The sequence below is a fragment of the Acipenser ruthenus genome, chromosome 7 (assembly GCF_902713425.1).
Source record: "Acipenser ruthenus chromosome 7, fAciRut3.2 maternal haplotype, whole genome shotgun sequence".
In the NCBI taxonomy this organism is placed as follows: domain Eukaryota; kingdom Metazoa; phylum Chordata; class Actinopteri; order Acipenseriformes; family Acipenseridae; genus Acipenser; species Acipenser ruthenus.
In genome coordinates this window covers 38,133,046-38,154,057 of record NC_081195.1, presented here as the reverse complement: position 1 = coordinate 38,154,057, position 21,012 = coordinate 38,133,046, and the positions used below count along the sequence as shown (strand labels likewise).

The following is a 21,012-nucleotide window of genomic DNA, read 5'->3' as shown; positions in this document are numbered from 1 at the left end:
TGTGTGCAGCAGATCTGGGCAAGCCTGGCTGCTCAGTCACAGCTCAAACACACAGGTGTGTGCGCTCCCTGTGTGCAACAGATCTGGGCAGGCCTGGCTGCTCAGTGGAAGTGCAAACACACAGGTGTCCTCTCATTCCCCCAGACTTCAAGGATGAACCTGCTTAACCCTTTCAGTGCTGGGGGCACCAAGGTCCAGGTAGTGTGCACATTTATTAGAACACCTCAAGACTTGCCATTTATTGAGCATCATGTAAAGCTTTGGCTGACTGTGTCACCAGACTGTGTTAGCTGTGCTGGACTCTATTTAGCAATTAAATCATCCTTTATATATCCACCTGCATGGAAACCTCTGGCTGTGAGAATTTCAATTTCTGGTCAGTAATCAGTGATATAGAAACAATAGGCACTCATGTGTGAAAATGTCAGACCGCTTTGTTCTGTAATCAGGCATCTTTAATCTCAGGCAACGGTGTGGAGGAGTGGTTAGGGCTCTGGACTCTTGCCCGGAGGGTCGTGGGTTCAATCCCAGGTGGGGGACACTGCTGCTGTACCCTTGAGCAAGGTACTTTACCTAGATTGCTCCAGTAAAAACCCAACTGTATAAATGGGTAATTGTATGTAAAAATAATGTGATATCTTGTAACAATTGTAAGTCGCCCTGGATAAGGGCGTCTGCTAAGAAATAAATAATAATCTTAAACAACTTCTGAAAAGTCTCCTCCATTTTACCATCTGTGTTCCTTTACTATTTAAAATGAATTGCATGTGTGACTTATTAAAGTCATCAGCTAAATTAGACAATCCCTAATTTGCCGATTTTAACCATTTCAGTTCCAGTGGTTTGAGTTCATATGCAAAACAGTCCCTCCCACCGCTTCTGTGATCCTGTGGACGTGAAGACTGTAATGCAGAGATTTCTAATGAAGCACAGCCACAGAGAAAGGGGAGTTCACCTCTGCGTGCTTCACACTGTGGTTTGTGTGCAGTTCATCTCCACACTCCTGCAATCTCAGAAACATCGCGGCTGTCAGAACCGCAGAGGCAGGCCTGAGGGCTGGGCAAAGGGGTTAGGGCAATGCGTACCGCACAGCTCTGAACATCCACAAAGGGCCTGGAGTGGAATAGAATCAATCACTACAACGAGGAATGGTTCTGAAATGGGGATTCAAAATGAAACGTCATAACAAGCTCTTAGAAAAGTTCACCGCAGTGTTTTTGCATTTCCAATAATTATACTATGCTATGCATTTAACATGTACCCTGGAGAATTGCCATATTTATTATTATTATTATTATTATTATTATTATTATTATTATTATTTATTTCTTAGCAGACGCCCTTATCCAGGGCGACTTACAATTGTTACAAGATATCACATTATTTTTTACACATTATTTTTTATTATTTTTATTTTTTACACATTATTTATTATGCTTTACCATACCTAACTATTCCTTAGGAAGCAACAGCTCTGACTCACCTGCACCAGTCTGTGCTGTCCTAGCAATGCCCTTGTATCCTAGAAACACCACCTTCCTGTAGGGATTAACTTCTTCAAAATAAAAAATACAAGGACCAGGTTTAAGCCAATGGTAATAAAACCAGGAGTGAAAGCAACATTGGCAGAGTCCTTACTTTTAAAGGTGAAAGTGAACCACAATTATGGACATGTTAAACTCAAATTAGAGGACACAGCCTTGATATCGGGTTGGGCCAGCGTTATCCCAGGCCACAGCCTTGATATCGGGTTGGGCCAGCGTTAGCCCAGGCCACAGCCTTGATATCAGGTTGGCCAGCGTTAGCCCAGGCCACAGCCTTGATATCGGGTTGGGCCAGCGTTAGCCCAGGCCACAGCCTTGATATCGGGTTGGGCCAGCGTTATTCCAGGACATAGCCTTGATATCGGTTTGGGCCAGCGTTATCCCAGGACACAGCCTTGATATCGGTTTGGGCCAGCGTTACCCCAGGACACAGCATTGATATTGGGTTGGGCCAGCGTTATCCCAGGACACAGCCTTGACATTGGGTTGGGCCAGCGTTATCCCAGGACACAGCCTTGACATCAGTTTGGGCCATCGTTAGCCCAGGCCACAGCCTTGATATCGGGTTTGGCCAGCGTTATCCCAGGACACAGCATTGATATCGGTTTGGGCCAGCATTAGCCCAGGCCGCAGCCTTGATATCGGGTTGGGCCAGCATTAGACCAGGCCACAGCCTTGATATCGGGTTGGGCCAGCGTTAGCCCAGGCCACAGCCTTGATATCGGGTTGGGCCAGTGTTAGCCCAGGACACAGCATTGATATCGGTTTGGGCCAGCGTTAGCCCAGGGCACAGCCTTGATATCGGGTTGGGCCAGCATTAGCCCAGGCAACAGCCTTGATATCGGGTTGGGCCAGCGTTAGCCCAGGCCACAGCCTTGATATCGGGTTGGGCCAGTGTTAGCCCAGGCCGCAGCCTTGATATCGAGTTGGGCCACCTTTATCCCAGGACACAGCATTGATATCGGTTTGGGCCAGCGTTAGCCCAGGCCGCAGCCTTGATATTGGGTTGGGCCAGCGTTAGCCCAGGCAACAGCCTTGATATCGGGTTGGGCCAGCGTTAGCCCAGGCCACAGCCTTGATTTCGGGTTGGGCCAGTGTTAGCCCAGGCCGCAGCCTTGATATCGGGTTGGGCCACCTTTATCCCAGGACACAGCCTTGATATCGGGTTGGGCCAGCGTTAGCCCAGGTCACAGCCTTGACACAGCATGTCAAAGACTCCACAAGGTGTTGGAAGATGTCCTGTCAGCCATTACTATTTCACTTAATGGGTTGGCTGATGATTGTGATGACAAATGCATTGTCATACCTCTCAGGTGAGGGGACTGTGGTGGCCGTGGGAGACACTCAATGTCTCTGTTATGCTCCTCAACCCATTCACACACAATTGTTGCACAGTGGATGGGATCTGAGAGAACGAGAGAACTGGAAACACATATTCACATAAAGCTGAGGCAACAAGAAGCAACTTTGTAGCTTGGAACTTGGTTTCAGGAGATGAGGTTTCAGGCCACTGCACGGCACATGGGGAGACTTGGGGTTTGATACAGCAAAGTTGCCTTAAGCTGGTGTGATTCATGCATGTGATTGTAAAATCTGACGATCACAAACCTAAATTCCAGGAAGTATTTTGTTGGTGAAGTTTGAAAACAAGCTGGGGGAGGGCTCTCCGGTTTGTTTGGTTTGTAAATGTCATGGAATGTAAAACAATAGATACAAGATAAGCACAGAGCAGTGCACACTCTTTTCAAACGTATTTATGTTAGCCTTGGAGGTGTTTGTGCCCGTTTGGCAGCGTGTTTGTGCCCCTGTTTGGCAGCGCGTTTGGTAGCGTGGATGGGAAGCCCCATCCCACAAAACCCTGTGCAGAAGGTGACCATCTCCCCATTAAATTAATTGATTAATTTGTTGCTAAACGGGAGATGGTCACCAGTACAAAAGCCTGCAGCTCTCCCTGGTTAAGGTGGAGAGGATTTGGAAGGAGGTATGTAAACGAGAGAGTAAGAAGGAAAATAATAACAATTGCTGGACATGCTGGCTCCAAAACCCAGCACGATACTCGATATAGTTGTCATTTTGCATGTGTGCCCTTTTGTTTTGCAGAAGTGTTTTGTTTTGTTAAATCTTTTGTTTATTAAACAAACACGCCGCCAATATATAAGAACATAAAAAAGTTTACAAACGAGAGGAGGCCATTCAGCCCATCTTGCTCGTTTGATTGTTAGTAGCTTTTGATCCCAGAATCTCATCAAGCAGCTTCTTGAAGGATCCCAGGGTGTCAGCTTCAACAACATTACTGGGGAGTTGGTTCCAGACCCTCTTCGCATACAGTATTTGTATATATATTTTCCATATTGTACAGTATATTTGGTAGCCCTTATTTTACCCTATCTATGATTTAGGCAGGTATTACTACCATAAATTAATTTCACAGCTTCCAATGGCTGCACAAAACATTAATATAACTACCCATTTCCCTTTCTTTAAATTCCTTAATGTAAGCTTTTGGTAGCTGCGTCTGGGGTTTCTTACTGGCAGTGGAATTTGTACTGGTATATAAATATATATATATATATATATATATATATATATATATATATATATATATATATATATAGTATAAACTTTCTGAATATGTATTTAAAGCAAGTTACTCAGCGTTTAACGCGAACTGATTCGCAAACTCAGAACCACCTAAGTTATTATTGCAAGCGAGGCGTTGCCGTTTTAAGCTCCTCCCGTCGCAGTAGGTAAAGACACTTGGAGTTTGGAATTAGAATTACCTTCAGTGTTCAGAAGCAATTGCATGGAGCGGATGTAGCGGCTTGTGTCTTATTCATTGAGTTTTTATTGTCTTTTCACTCAAATAAAAAATAAAATAAAAGATAGAACATTTACGTTTAGTGCGCCAGGAGAAACGCTGAAGTGATGCCCCCACATTGTAAAGTAAAGCAGCGTTATCACTGGTGTGTTGTTTTTATGTTATACTAGTGCGGGCAACTCGATCTTAAATTCTCCCGGAGGGAATAACGTTGCTTGTCGTGAGTGCTGCTAGTGGTACTGCGCGTCTGGATTTCAGAAGGAAGACTAACCTCCGCTGAACATAAATGAAAAGTGATTCAACCGTAGTGAACGGTCAACCACGTCTTCCAAACACGGAGAAGGACACACAACCAACATGATTAAGTTCTTCCTACTGAAGAAACTGAACAAACATTTCAAATTCGTCTTTATTGGATGCGTGGTGGTGGTGGGGCTGTTGGCTACATATCTAGAGTACATGGCGTCTGTGAACCCACATCATCCCCGTGAGTATTAATGTTAAAACGCATTACAGTACAGTTGAATTCTTTCGCGTCTTTGTTTTCGCTCAGGGATTTCTTGCAAACAGTTTAACAAACGTTTGTAGCGCACTATGCCAGCATGTGTTGAAAACGTGCCTGATTTACAAAGCTACACGTTGTGCTGTGTGTAGTTTACCAGCACCGCTGGCTTCAGTTTAAACTGGATTTTATGCAGCTGGTCTTTGGGAGAAGTTCTTAAAAAGTTCCAACAGCATTCTGAGGAGTTCTGAACAGGTGCAGTGTAGGATCTAATAATATGAAGGGCATAGTACACAGGGGCGTAGCTGGGATTAGATTTTTACTGAGGCAGTTGAACAAACCTCTTGCAGTTCCTGTTCATGTTACAAAGGTGAAAGTTATCATTTTATAAAGCCTGGAGACTTTTTGCAAACTGCAAAGCAATATTAAGTCCCTTGGATGATGATGTTAATGTTAAAATTTGATTACCCATATTATTTCAAAGATTAAAACTAATTGTCTCCCATCAAAACCACAGCAACCTAAAATGACCATATTCACACTGTCAGAAATATGTGATTTTAAAAGGACAAGAATATAACATCAATATTAATAAGTAGATGGGTTCATACCTTTATTGACTTGCATTTGGTTCACTGCTACTTAAGTTGCCTTACACTGCTGGGACTGGTAACTGCTGCTGACCGGTAAGACTGGTGCTGACACTGTGACTGGTGCTGACACTGCTGGGACTGGTGCTGACACTGTGACTGGTGCTGACACTGCTGGGACTGGTGCTGACACTGTGACTGGTGCTGACACTGCTGGGACTGGTGCTGACACTGCTGGGACTGGTGCTGACATGGGGACTGGTGCCGACACTGTGACTGGTGCCGACACTGTGACTGGTGCTGACACTGCTGGGACTGGTGCTGACATGGGGACTGGTGCCGACACTGTGACTGGTGCCGACAGTGTGACTGGTGCTGACACTGCTGGGACTGGTGCTGTTTGTGTACAATATTTGTAGGACGCTATAGTATTTTAACAAGGTATTCACCAAAAATAACAACTACAACAACACTAATGTGATTATTCTAATATTCTTTTGTCAGTATAAATCGACGATAGGAAGTAGTACAGTACTTCACCTTCACGCGGGGAAAACCGGTCGCTGAGGTCCCGGTGCTGCCTAGTGCACAGGCCGGGTCGCTATAGATGCAAATACACAGCCACTATGCTATAATAAAACAGTATGCTATGGCAGGTAGGGTGATACTTGGACGACCTGACTGTCCAGTTAAAGTGACGAGGAAATAAAAAAAAAAAACATACAGCCAGCTATCCCGGTTTAGCTACACATTTAATGTCATCATAAAAACAGGTTCTTGGATTTTTGCTGTGCTGGCGTTAAAACATTCTACATGGGAAAAAAAAAAAGATCAAAACGTATTGCAGCTAAACATCACATTGCGCAGGGGAAAAACAACAAATATAAATAATAAATTCACTTGACATTGATTCTTACCAAGAGTTGGCTTCTTTAGAAAGAAATTGGTTGTTTTTTTCTCCGTTTTGTGTTAGTGCTCCACTGTAAACCACAGAGTAACTTGGGAAACTGACTAATGAGAAACGTCTTTGTGGCGCGAATTTGAGATACCCCAGTGTCTGTACAGCCCGAGATCACAGTAATGTGAAGAAATGAAAAATAATATTTTATATATCTCGATTTTACACTCTTAAAAAATAAAGTGGGTACGTTTTGGTTTTTTTTTTATCTCTTTTTTTCGTCTTCACAATTAAGAATTACGCCGATTTTTACCGAGGCGACCGCCTCGGCTGCCTCAATGGACGCTACCACCTGGTACATACTGTCCTTGATTTAAAGGACGGGTGTGATTGATCCTCAGGTGCAGATTGCTTATAGGTGGGAAATTACTGAGTCATTTGGATTGGACCTTGCGTTGCAAAGGTCATATTTTTTTATTTACGATAAAGGTTTGTTGAAGCAATTTCTTCCTAGCAACAAATGTTACTTGTAAATATTGAGCGCTTTTCTTCAGCACCGGGTTGTTATAGAAATATGCTTTTGACATTCTTCAGCACAAGTTGTCAAGCGCATCAGAATGGGCTGGTATGAAGGAACCTGTCCTGTCCCGTACCTGTGTCATACTTTCAGTGCACATGCAACGCCGGATGGAAGTTAAGACGTCTTCCCGCTGGGCTCAATTAGAATCGCGACGACATCAGGATTGTTTGCTGAAACTGCAGTTCCATTTCCAATGAGATTTTGTTAAGTTACGTTTCAGCTGCTGTAATTACTAGAAAGTTACATATAGCTACCCGTATTAACATGTCGATTCTGTTACACAAGCATGTATTTTTTGTAAACAAATGGGGTCACCAAAAGTGGTTGAAAATACAGTAATCGTGGGTAATCGATTACTGCGTGGGTAATTGTAGAGACACCACTGTGTGTTGAGAGATAGCGAGTAATCCTTTCTTATAAGCTATGTTTCCAATTAGACGTCCATGTTTAGTAATATTTGTGAAGGTGTGCACTGAACGCTGTGTTGCTGAGGGGACACAGTCTGCTTTTTGCACTAAGAATACCAGGACAGTTCCTCCACTGCACTGTGAATCTCTCCACAGACACCACTGAGCACCTCTCTAAAGACTCCCTCAGTTTGCAAAGAGCTAACTGAAATAATCCCATCATCGTCATGCCATCCCATCATAGATCTCAATACTACATCAAGAGGTCATGTGAAGGAACGCAGAGACATTGAGACAGACGAGTCACTGGAACAGCAGCTATAGGTTGCATTCTGTAAATGATCCAGCTCTCTGCCTCATCCATTACCAAGGCTGCATTTACTCAGCTTTTCACAGGAACAAAATCCCAAAGTGCCTGAAGGATAGTGCTAGGCGGCACAGTGCGGAGACCCAGCCAGCCAGAGCTCGGAGACGCCACCCAGGCTCTAGAGTTTGGGGATGGTTTGTACATTTCTGTTTCAACTCTTGCCTCATGTAGCTCTTCTTTACAAGCTGTAATCTTCACATGACCACATTCTCACAAGCCCCTTGCTGTTTTGCTGCTGCTCTGTGTTTGTTTTCTCTAGACTTTATTTTCATTTTGACAGTGAGGAAGACACATTTTCAGAGAAGAATAAGACAATGAATTACCAATAGAAAACTAAGAGCTACAATGAAATGTCAACTGCCTCCTGCAGCTCAGTTGTGTCTTGACAGTTTAATAGTCACAGTTTGGTGTGCCTTTCAGTAATGTGTCTTTGCCTCAGTCTAGGGGCCTATGAGGTCGCTTCCTGTGCTGCAGCTAATCAGACCCCGCTCAAAGTTGAGGGCCTTAATATCTGAAACACAAGAAGAGGATAGGCCGGGGAGACCAAACATTCCTGGGTTCGACAGCAATGCAAACAGAGGGGCGTGTGAGACTGGAGTGAGATTCTGAGAGGCTGGAAGTCAGCAGAATCGACAGCAATGCAAACAGAGGGGTGTGTGAGACTGGAGTGAGATTCTGAGAGGCTGGATGATTCCATCTGTTCTGTTTTGTGTATAATTGAGGGGACGGTGGTCCTGTTGACAGGCGAGAAGGGTGTGGCCGTGTTTCCATGGAGATGTGCCACGGGAAGAGGGTGGGTCTTCCAGTTCACTGGGATGTCACATTTTTATTGTGTTGAAACTAAACCTCTGCCAGGTAATTAAATGCAGTGGGACAGGTAGTGCAACAGTAAGGCAAATGTTTTGTTTAGACATTGTTGAAATGTTTTGTGTTTTCGTATCGTATTACAAAGGCATTGAAATGTACAGCATGAACAGTTCCATCTTTAAACAGTAGATACCATCAGTGCGCGTCCATGTGCGTTTAATTATAATGCCTCCGGATTGTGGAGCTCGGCCCTTTCTATTAGAGATGCTGCTTCAGTCAAGATTGAAATACTTACTTTTATAAGTTAGCTTTTTTTAACCTGACTTACAAATAGAATCGTTTTTATATATTTGAGTTGCTTAATGTTGTGTTTCATCTGTCATTTCCTGTTTTCTTATTTTATTTAAAAAATAGATTTGTTTTGTTATGTATTGATATTATTATAATTGTTGGCGTTTGTCATTTTTACTTCTTCTTGATAGTGCAGACTTCTTGTGTTTGAACCGACATGTGAAGCGATTTGAGATGAAAGGCGCTATAGAGCTGCGGTTTCGGTTTTGAGTCCTCGGAGCCCAGAGCAGGGACTCCTGTTACAGAAGTAGAATTTGCAGGATTCTCGCACTGGTGACTCTCTATGCTTTGTGATGTAGGCTGGTTAAAGTATTCAGGACCACCAACACACAGAGCTGCGATTGAACCACGTGGCATCATGACTGGAGCAGCTTGTGCGCTGCCCCTAGCTGTGGAGGTGTGGAATGGAGAGAGCAGGAGGGAGGAAGGGAGGTTAGAGACTGGCTCTAAACCAGCACTGACTGTTAAAAACTCAACAGAACTGGTTGTGCCTGTTCAGGTAATGCTTTAACCTCCTGTGAAAATAAACTAAGAACGTATCTGACAATGCGTGAATCCGCTTTCAGCATGCTTCAGTTACCAGAGCACAGCAGCGTGTGGATATACTGTGACTTCTCTCCCACTCTGATCTGTCTCTCTCTCTCCCTGTCTGAGTGGCCCGTGCCAACTTCCATGTGTCCTATCTGTCCCCTTTGTCTCCTCTCTGTCTCTTTTGTCTCCTCTCTGTCCTCCCTGACCACACATCTAGTTTGGGAGTCCAGGCTCCCAGTTGTTTGTAATCTCCTCCTGTTTCCATTCTTTAATCAGTTATCCACATTCGTTGTTTATTTCCCATTTTAAAAGTAATCTATTTCTCACACGTTATCAGCAACAGTAAAGTGTCTGCACACTGAAAGGCTGTCTGCTGCTGAACTGGGTGGCGTAACCCTCTCCTGCAGTCCTGTTGCAGTCATGGTCTGACACATTTTGGGGTATGTAGATGCCGTAGAACAGGTTGTTCCTGCGCTTATGACTTTTTCCCCTCTGTGCACATGTTTGTTTTGTCAAAGTGGGGGGGCCATGTCCTCTCTGGTTCCCCCGGCTCCAGCGCCCCTGCCAGCAGCACAGTTACGTGTTCCAGCCTGCATCACAATGCATGAAGCTGCATCATCAAAGACTTCTAGTCCAAACGCTTGCCATTGAATTGATCAGGGTTTCAATTGAGCGTTTAATAGCTCTCCATGTTAGTGCATTTCTTAACACGTTCAGCTGCAGGAACCTGTCTGCCCGTCTTCTCAAATGTACAAGAAACAAAATGGGAAATGCAAACAGATCAATGTGATTCTTTCAAAACTGCACACGCAGTAAACAGAAGTCTCGTTCCCATTGGAATCTAATTTGTATTTATTTATTTTGGCAGATACCTTTATCCAAGGTGACTTACAAGTGATACAGGGTATAGGGTTACAATGCAAGATTAACATTTAAACCGTGTAGTTACAGGAAGTGTTATTAGCAGCAGCTACCCTTATAATGGAGCTCTTGCACTCAGCGTCAATGACAAGGCATTCAAAATGTTTCAACCATAGCAGGCTCTATAGAAACAGATTAAGTGCGTTAATATCAGCTTTTTGTCTTGGATTTAATGAATATTTTGCAACGTGTTCAGTGGATACCTCTAATCAAGTTGAGAGTGTGTATCGCATCTCTCTCGGTTTGTCTGTGTGTGTGTGTGTGTGTGTGTGTGTGTTGAGAGTGTACTTTCTCTTGCGCTCTTTGTATGACACGGCAAAGCGTGTGTGAGAAATTCAGCTTGACCACAGGTAGCCACCGATATAGATAACCACCGTTTCAACAACGGCACATTTTTCAAGCATAAATGTGCAGTGGTTGTTGTGTGGGGGTTGTGGTTCTGACACAAGCCCGTCCACACGGTGCAGTGCGATGCTATCCAGTGCTGTCTCTGAGCTCTCTTTATATGAGCAGACAGATCGGCTTCAGCACGAAGGGTGGAGGGAGTCTCGTCAGCATACTGGAATTAAAAAACCCTCAGAGTGCTCTCTTAGTTTGCATTTCTTCTCAACCAGGGCAGTAACATGACTTTTTGGCAGTGGGCTCAGAATTCTGACCACTAAAGGCTTAATCGTGAAACCTGATTGAATTCAGTGACAAGCGTTTAGATTGGAAGACTTTCCCATGTCTTGGATGATGCAGCTCCGTTCTGTAGGATGCAGGATGCAGGATGTGACACGCTCTGTGCTGCTGGCTCTGGCTTGCGGTGTGAAATGTTATTGAGCCCTCAGGGGTTACAGCTGCCAGACTGCTTTCTCGCATTCGTCATTCTCAACTTATTACTCCAGTGGTTACCAGTGAGCTACCAAATTGATTTTAAAGTTTGTGTTGCATTGTGAACAGCTGCTGAATCACTGCACAGCCCCGAGCCACGCAGCGTCCCTTGTAAAGGTGCTTTCTATCTGTTGGGTGGCTGCCCCTGCAGCGTGCACTATAGAGAGTGGGGCTCCAACCTGCAGCGTGCACTATAGAGAGTGGGGCTCCAGCCTGCAGCGTGCACTATACAGAGTGGGGCTCCAGCCTGCAGCGTGCACTATACAGAGTGGGGCTCCAGCCTGCACCGTGCACTATACAGAGTGGGGCTCCAGCCTGCAGCGTGCACTATACAGAGAGGGGCTCCAGCCTGCAGCGTGCACTATACAGAGTGGGGCTCCAGCCTGCAGCAGCCCCTGTAGACAGCACCTCTCACTCTGGGGCTTAAAAGCAGCAGCTGAAAATGGTCTCTATTAATAGGAATCCGCTCTTCTGAGGGGCCCAGTTGTATTTACTCTCAGCTCAGCTAACCAGTGCTCTCTCTTGCTCGCTCTCTCTCTCGGGGGCTCTGCGGCTCTTCTTGGAGAAAGCAAGAGAGCCAAACAGGTCCAGCAGCCAGGCTACACAACCAGGGGAGCAGTGGGGCCAAACCAGGAGCCTTTAGTTAAAATAGATTAAAGGAGCCTTTCTGGGCTGGTCCGATTAGCCACAGCAGGACTAATACTAACGATTGTAATACAAGCAAGAAGCAACTGAGTTGCAAGTACAGTAAGAGTGTTTCAAATAGTTGTATTCCTTCAAGAAAAAAGATCGGGGTCTGATTTCAGTCCCTTTTTTTAATTGAAATTTTGGTGCTCATAATGTCATGAAAATTTGAATCGCTGCCATAGAGTAACATACAGGATTGTGGTCAATTCCTTTTTAAAATCGATTCCTTTGAAGGAATTGAAATTAGAATCGATGTTTGCGATCGATTTGTTCAACTGCTTTCATTTTGATGCCAGTTTAATTGACCGACAAACAGCGACTTCAATTGAAGTAACGTGTTGCCACTGTGAGAAGCTCATTTTAACAGAATACTGACAATGACAATTTTAATCAGTGATGTGCTGGAATTGTTTTCAAAGGGAGTTGGAATTGGGAAGTGATTTTAAAAAGGAAATGGAAATTTAAATCTTTTATTGAAAAACAGGAATTAACCCCAACTCTGAAGAGTGGTTTGAAACTGGAGGAAGTGTTAATCGCTGAGGGTCTTGAAGGGGAGGCGTGCCTCTGTACATTTTCTTTCATCATTTTCTTGACAGGATGCCACACTCCATAGTGTAGGATGAGGGCTCCAGTGCTTCCCTCTCAGCCCGCTGGAGCTCTGCAGCAGAGGCAGGCAGGGCTGCGCAGGTGTGAGTAGGGGAGGAGAGAGGCCTCAACGCAGGCAGGGGGAATGTTACTGCAGGTATCCCTGAGCTCAGTGCTGGTGGAGGCTGTGTCCTCGTGTGTATCAGAGCTCCAGTGCCAATGGGATGGCTGGATGTGTGTGTTTGTGTGCCCTGTTCTCCCACCCACTGTGTGTGTTTGTGTGCCCTGTGTGAATGTGTGTTTTGCATTCTTATAATTATATCTTATCGTAAGTTAGATTTGTGTAAAGAAGACTGCTTTGTGTGACACGTGTCTAGACTTGCTGTGCAGTGGAACGGAGTCTGGGTTAGAATCCGAAGAGCTTAACTCTTTTAAACAGACGGGTCATTTAATGTAACAGGTCGTTATATTTAATTCTATATAAACACTGAATTTTCTCAGGAGAACAAATCAGTTGTAGGTAACCCATTCAGCCACAGACAGTGCTCTGAGTTGAGGCAGTCTGTTCAGTCTAAAGGAGACGGGCTGTGCAGCTCCACGCTGGATTGGTTCTAGTTGTACGGAGGCCAGCAGCAGCCGTTGTGGGTGCTGCTGATCTGGCCAGGAGACGAGGCGTGTTGAAAGGGCTCCGTCTCTCCGGCTGCAGCAACCCAGCCCTTCTTTTCAAGATCATGCTCCAGTTTGCAGAATAAAATGCATCTGTGCAGACAGACAGAATACGGCAAAATGAAGATCTGTTTTGCGTGGCGGGAATTGAAAATCCAAGGCAATGGGTTATTAGTAGGGCTGGAGTTTTTCACTGTGAAAAAAAACAAACAAAAAAAACAAGATGGTCTTCCGTTTTATTACTTCAGTGAATTATCAAACATAAATAATTGCAAAAATCACAACAGACACATGGAATGTCCCCATGTTGAACTGGACAGAGCGATCTTTAGCAGAAATATTTCTGATCGTTAATGCAGCTGGTGTCTTTTTCATTGAAGACATTGTAAAGAAATGGTGCAGCTCTGTGCAGTGTGTGTCCAATCATTTACTGGAAGCAAACTAAACCGGCTGCCAGGTTCCTGAATGCAGTGTAACAGGGAGTGCGTCATTAAGGCAAACTTTGTGTTGAAACTGAGTCAATGTGTCCTTCTCTCCATGTAAGAAACAAAGTCAAGCAGCAAGTGTTTGTTCTGCTTCTGCCAAGTTTTACCCCTATAAAAGTTTCACAGGATGTTTGTTATTTTTGCAGGTTTCCCATGCTTTTCCCATGGTTATACTCTGCATTCACCATAGTTTACCCTGGTTTGCCATGTTTATTAATATGCTTTACCATACCTCATTATTCTTTACAGTCCTTGCCTATGCTTTCACTGTGCTTTGCTATGGGAAGTTTTGGTAAGGGTGCCTGCCCTTGGCCGCAGAATGCTTTGATCTGTGCTGGATTGTAACTGAAGGCCGCTTGTGTCTTTCTGCAGGGAACCCTATGCTTCTGGCGAAAGAAGTCCAGTCAGACCAGCAGCACAGCAAGGTAAGAACCCACAGCGCCCCCCACAGGCTGGGAGTGTTCATTTCCTGCGTCCCTTCTTGTAAATGACTGCCGCAGGTATCTCTATCCAGGCTGCTTGTGGAGAGTGTTCAATTAAATATAGAACAGACTGTGAAGAAACACTGAATACAAGGCTAGCACCTTTATTTGTCCTGCATATAAATATACACCAGGGATGGAAATTAGACTCCTATTGCATAGCTGTTTACTCCGAGCTTGATTAGCCATAGTAACAAGTTCAGGTGCGTCTTATTAATCGCATAGTAAAACCAGGAATTGATCAAACTGCTATGCAATGGGAGTCTTATTTCTATCCCTGCTTTCCCCATAGGCAATAAGAGTCATGGGGCACTACGAAACATATATTTAGCAAAAACTACAATGAGAATTAGCCTTTGTCCTTGCACTCTTCCTGAATAGCAAGTTTGGATTTTAAAGTGAAACGGATAGAATAGAATTGTTCTGTGGTAACATCAATCATGCACTTTACCCACTGTATACAGTGCAGCTCCACATTAATCATGCACTTTACACACTGTATACAGTGCAGCTGTACATTAATCATGCACTTTACACACTGTATACAGTGCAGCTGTACATTAATCATGCACTTTACACACTGTATACAGTGCAGCTCCACATTAATCATGCACTTTACACACTGTACACAGTGCATCTATACATTAATCATGCACTTTACACACTGTATACAGTGCAGCTGTACATTAATCATGCACTTTACACACTGTACACAGTGTAGCTGTACATTAATCATGCACTTTACACACTGTACACAGTGCAGCACCAGGGACTTGTTGAAGAATGCATCGGCAGCCTTGCTGTGTTTCTGCTCTGTATTTTCTATACAGTATGCATGCTCCTGGCAGTCTCGTTGTGTTGTACAGCGAGTCAGGGCCCCAGCGCACATGTTCGATTTCTCTCTCTCAAGCTGCACTGCACTGTAGAAAACATGCTAATCTGAAAAGCAGTGAGCTGCAGGAGAGAGAGAGCAAGCTGAGACACACCGACTCTGCACTGCACACTAAATCATTCTCTCCCCCCCCTCTCTCTCTCTCTCCCTCTCCCTCTCTCCCTCTCACCCTCCCCCCCCCCCCTTGCCTAGTGGAAGAACCTGGAGCAGAGCTGGAGTCCTGAGGTAGTGTGAGAGTGCGGTATTCTCCCTGTCGCAGTGTGGGCCTCGCCATGCTCTAGCACACGTGAACTTTCATTTTATATCATGACATCTGGGACTGCACAGGTTCAGGAACACTCCCGGTTTGTGTGGTTTACTTTCAGGTAGTCTGCTGTACATACACCTCCCAGGTCATTGCACCACAGTGATGTCTAATGGGTTAGAGACCTAGGAAGTCCGTCCTCCAATGCTTGTAACCATCGTTTAAACACTTTGATTAAAGTGAAGGGCCCACCCCTACACTACAAACGCTACAGTAAGCGCTCCCAGTGCTGGCCTGGTTTTGTTTTGGGGTCTCCAAGGGGACCTAGTTTGAGGCAACTTTTGCTATATCAAACCCTAAGTCTCCCCCTGTGTGCCAGGCAGAGTCCTAAAGCATAGTCTCCTGAAACCAAGTGTGGCGTTGTGTTATCTCAGCTTTCGAGACACTTCTGGAGGTGAGGTTTGTAGGTAAATTCAACAGGGTGCAGTCTGAATACCTGATTTTTTAAACCATGTCTTTTCTAGTGATCTGTGCCCTAACAGATCAGAGAGAGTACCCTGTCTCACTCGCTGTGCACAGGTGCTGTACCCGCTTTGAGAGTTATTTCTCATTTGTAATGTGCAGCCTTTTTTCCGAGTATCCAAACTGTTCCCATGTGTTTACTGTTATTTGTGTGTGAGTTTTTAGAGCAGAGCTTTTGTTTTTTTGTGCTTGTAATATCCTAAAACCCTTGAGCTTACAAGTGTGTAAAAAGATTAAGTGCGTCTAACAGTGATCCTCCCCGTTGTGTGTCTGTGGTTTGTTTTTCCCTGCGACACGACTGATACAAACACAGTAATAGTGAGCTCTGAGTTGAGCCTGGCTTTGCAGCTGCAGACAGGCAGTGTAATCTTCACTGACAGACCCTGACACATGCTGGGATTATGAAACTTTAGAACAAAGGCTGGATCTGTCCGTGATCTGCAGGCAGACACACAGTTTTTTTTCAGTACAATATGTCCTTTCTTCCACAAGTGAATACAATGATGATGTTCTTCATGTCAACACGCCTATAGAGCTTTTTGTTGTTTGTTAGTTTGTTTTGTTTGTTTTTCTTTCTTTCTTTCTAACTTACTTTTTCTTTCTTTCTTTTTCTCTTTTTGAGTTGTAATGTTGGAGAGGAGGCCCCAGTATGGTGTGGGTGGAGTGATTTGATTTTTTTATTTATTTTTCTGTTCACAGTTCAGAGGTCAAGTTAATTTGCACATCTTTGAAGACTGGTGTGGCAGCACTGTGGAGCAGCTCAGAAAGAACCTGCACTTCCCTTTGTATCCCCATGTGAGTCACACACCCTGTGCTCATCCCCCCTTTGTGTGCCTCCCTGCTTCACAAGAACCTGCACTCCCCTTTGTATCCCCATGTGAGTCACACACCCCGTGCTCACCCTCCCTTTGTGTGCCTCCCTGCTTCACAAGAACCTGCACTCCCCTTTGTATCCCCATGTGAGTCACACACCCCGTGCTCGCCCTCCCTCTGCCTGCTTTGCTGCTTCACAAGGTGCAGATTGAGAGCCACGATATTGTGTTTCAGGAGGATTCATGTCAGGATGGGCTTTTATTTTGGTTGGCTTGTCCTGCTCTAAATGACGTGATAGTTTAAATAACCACAGTAACAAATCAAGACAACACGCCTGCCTATAGGGGCGAACGGAGTTCAGTTCTCCTTTGGCTAAGACCATGTGAATGCAGCAACGCAATGTAAGACCCAACTTCTAGCTGTGTCCTTGCTTTGCTGTGTCAGAAGCGCACGATGGTGAGAAAGCTGGCTGTGGCTCCACGGTGGAAGGACTACGGATTGAGGCTATTCGGGTACATCCATCCCTACGAGGAGGGTAAGCACATCGTCTCGCTGTCCTCTCATTAACCCCCACACAATCTAGGGGCTGAAATGCATCCTGCTCTCCCTTTAGAACCTTGATCTGAAATGAATGAAAAGACTCCTTCCAGATTAGGTCTGCCTGGCCATATAAAAGCGTCCCATAGTAAAAGCACAGCAAAGTGTAATAAAGCATTGTATAGAGTAGCGAGGTAGCACAACCTGATTTTGCTGTGTGGCTGTTATCCCCGGAACAACAACTAACTCTAAACCTAACATTTCATCGGTTAAGTGGATGACACGTGATTGACGTTGCTGTTCCAGGGACAACAGCCACATAGCAAAATCAGATTCTGCTAGCGAGGTATGGTAAAGCATATTAAAAAAACAAACCAAGGCAAACTAACCCTTACACAGTAAGTTTCCCACAGTAAAAGCATAGCAAAGTGTAAAACAGCATAGTTTAAGCATGGACAAGCATTGTAAAGCACAGAGATGTATGGTAAAGCATTTTTAAAAACTAACCCCTATAAAAGTGTCCCACAGCAAAAGTGTAATGAAGCACAGTGAAAACAAAGCACAGGTACGCATTGTAAAGAATAGCAAGGTATGGTAAACGTGTAGTATAGCCATGGAAAAACTGCAGTCATTTTATATATATATATATATATATATATATATATATATATATAAGGGTGGCTTACTGTATGTTAAATATAACAAAGTACATTCTAAACCCCAACAAGCTGGCACTTTTTTTTAATCCACTTTTATAATCAGTTTTAAAACGAGTTGTGCGTTGACTGACAGATACTCTAAGATCAGTATAACAGCTGAAGTGTTTTTTTTTTTTTTTAAGAGACTTTGTGGGGTTTATAAATGTGGGGCACATATCTAACCCTGTTGTGTAAAGGGTGACCTCTGACACGATGCCTGACCTCCCCGTGACCCCGGGGTTCTTGTGTGTTTCAGGGGAGTTCCAGTTTGCCGTGGCCTCGGATGATAACTCAGAGTTCTGGCTCAGCAGAAACGAGAAGCCGGAGGAGCTGCAGCTGCTGGCCTTCGTAGGGAAGGTACGTAATAGAATGCAGCGGCACACCCTGCTCGAGCCTCCCGCTAATCAATCAAGCTGATCAGTCATTCGTCTAGTCCTGTTTATTATTGTGCCGAAACCTTCTTATGTTCTAAAGAACTGGGAGCATTGAAAAAGGATTCTGTGCTTGTAAATGAGTTCCCTCCAGTAGGGAGAATGGTGTGCTAACAAGGGACGAGCTTTGATGGGCCGAATGGCCTTTTCCCATTTCCAAACTTTTCTTATGTTAAATAGCCATAGTTTGTTTCATTATAATAAAGCCTATAATAAATGCAGTCTTCCTTTCTTGGATTGGATTGGATTGAAGTTGCTGTACTTTGCTGTGAACTATATTGCACAGTAGCGCATGAGTTAGATGTGTTTGCTGGCTTTATCTCTGTGTTGCTTTTGTTGTCTTTTGCAGAGGGGCAGAGAGTGGACGGCCCCAGGGGAGTTTGAAAAATATCCAAGTCAGATCTCTCAGCCTGTACAGTAAGTGAATAGCAGTCAGATCTGTCTGTACAGTAAGTGAATAGCAGTCAGATATCTCAGCCGGTACAGTAAGTGAATAGCAGTCAGATCTGTCTGTACACTCAGTGAATAGCAGTCAGATCTGTCTGTATAGTCAGTGAATAGCAGTCAGATCTCTCAGCCTGTACAGTCAGTGAATAGCAGTCAGATCTGTCTGTACAGTCAGTGAATAGCAGTCAGATCTGTCTGTACAGTAAGTGAATAGCAGTCAGATCTCTCAGCCTGTACAGTAAGTGAATAGCAGTCAGATCTCTCTGTCTGTACAGTAAGTGAATAGCAGTCAGATCTGTCTGTACAGTAAGTGAATAGCAGTCAGATCTGTCTGTACAATGTCAGGCTGTGCAGTTACAATGTAATTATGAGAGATGGCAGTGTAACTGCACCGTGTGGAAGGGCCTCGGATAAAATCATTCAAGGGTACAGCAGCAGTGTCCCCCACCTGGGATTGAACCCACGACCCTCCTGTCAAGAGTCCATGTGTAATTTGAGACTCCCAGTGTTTTATAATGAATACGCTGTCTTGTTTACTCAGCACTAGTAACGGCACATTTGAAAGAGGAAATGCCCAGCCTTATCTTGCCTCTGATTTACAGTAGCAGCATATTCACTGGTCTGTTTGTTCTTTGCTTGATTTTTATATTTGAAATCAGATTTTTGTAGATCAAAATAAAAATCTCACTATTTGGGTCTGAAATCAGGCAAAGCTTGGTGTTTCAACACTACTTGAGAGGTGCGTTCTTCAGAAGCAATGCAGACGTGGCCCCCTGACTTTCAAGTTATCCTGCATATCGATTGGTGTCTGAACACTATGTAGACTGATGCAGAAGGCTTGATATGCATGTAGAGTTTATGAGCTGTCTCAGTACTTGGACTCAACAGAACGACCATTCAATTAAAATGTCACCTCCTTGTACTGAAAGAGAAAGAAGTGCTGTGAAAAGTTACTTTACATATGATTATAGAAACATGCTACTACAGTAATGCCTGCAGCTCTGAGTGGAGTTGTTTACTAGACCTCTGCTAGTCTGCAGACTACTACTCTGCTCTCTCCTCTCCTCTCCTCTCACCTCTCTTCTCCCCTCTCCTCTGCTCTCTCCTCTCTCCCCCTCTCCCATCTACTCTGCTCTATCCTCTGCTCTTTCCTCTTCCCTCTCCCCTTATCTCCTCTCTCCCCTCTCCCATCCCCTCTCCTCTGCTCTCTCCTCTCTCCCCCTCTCTCCTCTCCTCTCCTCTCTCCTCCTCTCTCTCCCCTCTCCCATCCCCTCTTCCCTGCTCTCTCCTCTCACCTCTCCTCTCCCCTCTCCTCTGCTCTCTCCTCTGCTCTCTCCTCTCTCCCCCTCTCCCCTCTCCCATCTCCTCTGCTCTCTCCTCTGCTCTTTCCTCTCCCCTCTACTCTCCCCCTCCTCTCTCTCCCCTCTCCCATCCCCTCTCCTCTGCTCTCTCCTCTCTCCCCCTCTCTCCTCTCCTCTCCTCTCTCCTCTCTCTCCCCTCTCCCATCCCCTCTCCTCTGCTCTCTCCTCTCTCCTCTCCTCTCTCCTCCTCTCTCTCCCCTCTCCCATCCCCTCTTCCCTGCCCTCTTCTCTCTCCTCTCCTCCCCCTCTCCTCTGCTCTCTCCTCTCTCCCCCTCTCTCCTCTCCTGTCCTCTCTCCTCCTCTCTCTCCCCTCTCCCATCCCCTCTTCCCTGCTCTCTCCTCTCTCCTCTCTCCTCTCCTCCCCCTCTCCTCTGCCCTCTCCTCTGCCCCTCTCTCCTCTCCTCTCCCCTCCCTCTCTCCTCCTCTCCTCTCCCAGCTTGTCGATGAAGAGGTACTACTTCGAAGTGCTCCACAAGCAGGACGGAGGAGGCACAGACCATGTGGAAGTGGCGGTGAGCGTTCTTCAATTAAATGACTTCACCCATTGAGCACCAAATTAATTTCTTTTTGAAAAAATCAGAACACAACCTGTATGTACTGTATGTAATCTGATACATTACATTTTAAAATTCACTTTTGTGGGTCCCCAAAATTAGAGCAAGTTCTCATAAGAATACCGTTAAAGAGAAAATAAAAATAACAGGCAGAGATACCAGTTAAAAATGACATGTCCTCGAATGAAGACAATGGCACTTAAGGAGGTAATAGCTAGTGCTGAATTGCAGTGAATAACTTTGTGCTGTTTGGTCTGTTTTAAGTTTGCTCAGACTAACCTGCGTTTTCTTTTCTTTTCAGTGGAGGCTGAGGCAGGCAGGCTCCCAGTTCACACTGATCTCTTCCAGGTCTCTGTCTCTCTACACTAGTAAGTTCTGCACTCAGAACCAATCAGCTTTCATAAGCTCTTCAAACTCAT

At 44.8% G+C, this 21,012-nt stretch overlaps 1 protein-coding gene across 3 annotated transcripts in view; it reads left to right on the top strand.

Annotated features, from left to right (window-relative positions):
• The first annotated feature begins 4,342 nt into the window (after positions 1-4,342).
• Positions 4,343-21,012, top strand: part of LOC117416081 (beta-1,4-N-acetylgalactosaminyltransferase 3-like) — a 33,821-nt gene continuing 17,151 nt past the window's right edge. For all 3 annotated transcript variants that reach the window (XR_009329151.1, XM_059026902.1, XM_059026901.1), the window contains exons 1-9: positions 4,343-4,849; positions 13,985-14,037; positions 15,179-15,211; positions 16,452-16,547; positions 17,010-17,100; positions 18,057-18,157; positions 18,581-18,648; positions 20,476-20,551; positions 20,895-20,961. Coding sequence is in view for 2 of the 3 variants with exons in the window: in XM_059026902.1 (XP_058882885.1) it covers positions 4,720-4,849; positions 13,985-14,037; positions 15,179-15,211; positions 16,452-16,547; positions 17,010-17,100; positions 18,057-18,157; positions 18,581-18,648; positions 20,476-20,551; positions 20,895-20,961 (715 nt within the window). In the remaining variant the exon portion in view is untranslated. The remainder of the gene's footprint in view (positions 4,850-13,984; positions 14,038-15,178; positions 15,212-16,451; positions 16,548-17,009; positions 17,101-18,056; positions 18,158-18,580; positions 18,649-20,475; positions 20,552-20,894; positions 20,962-21,012) is intronic.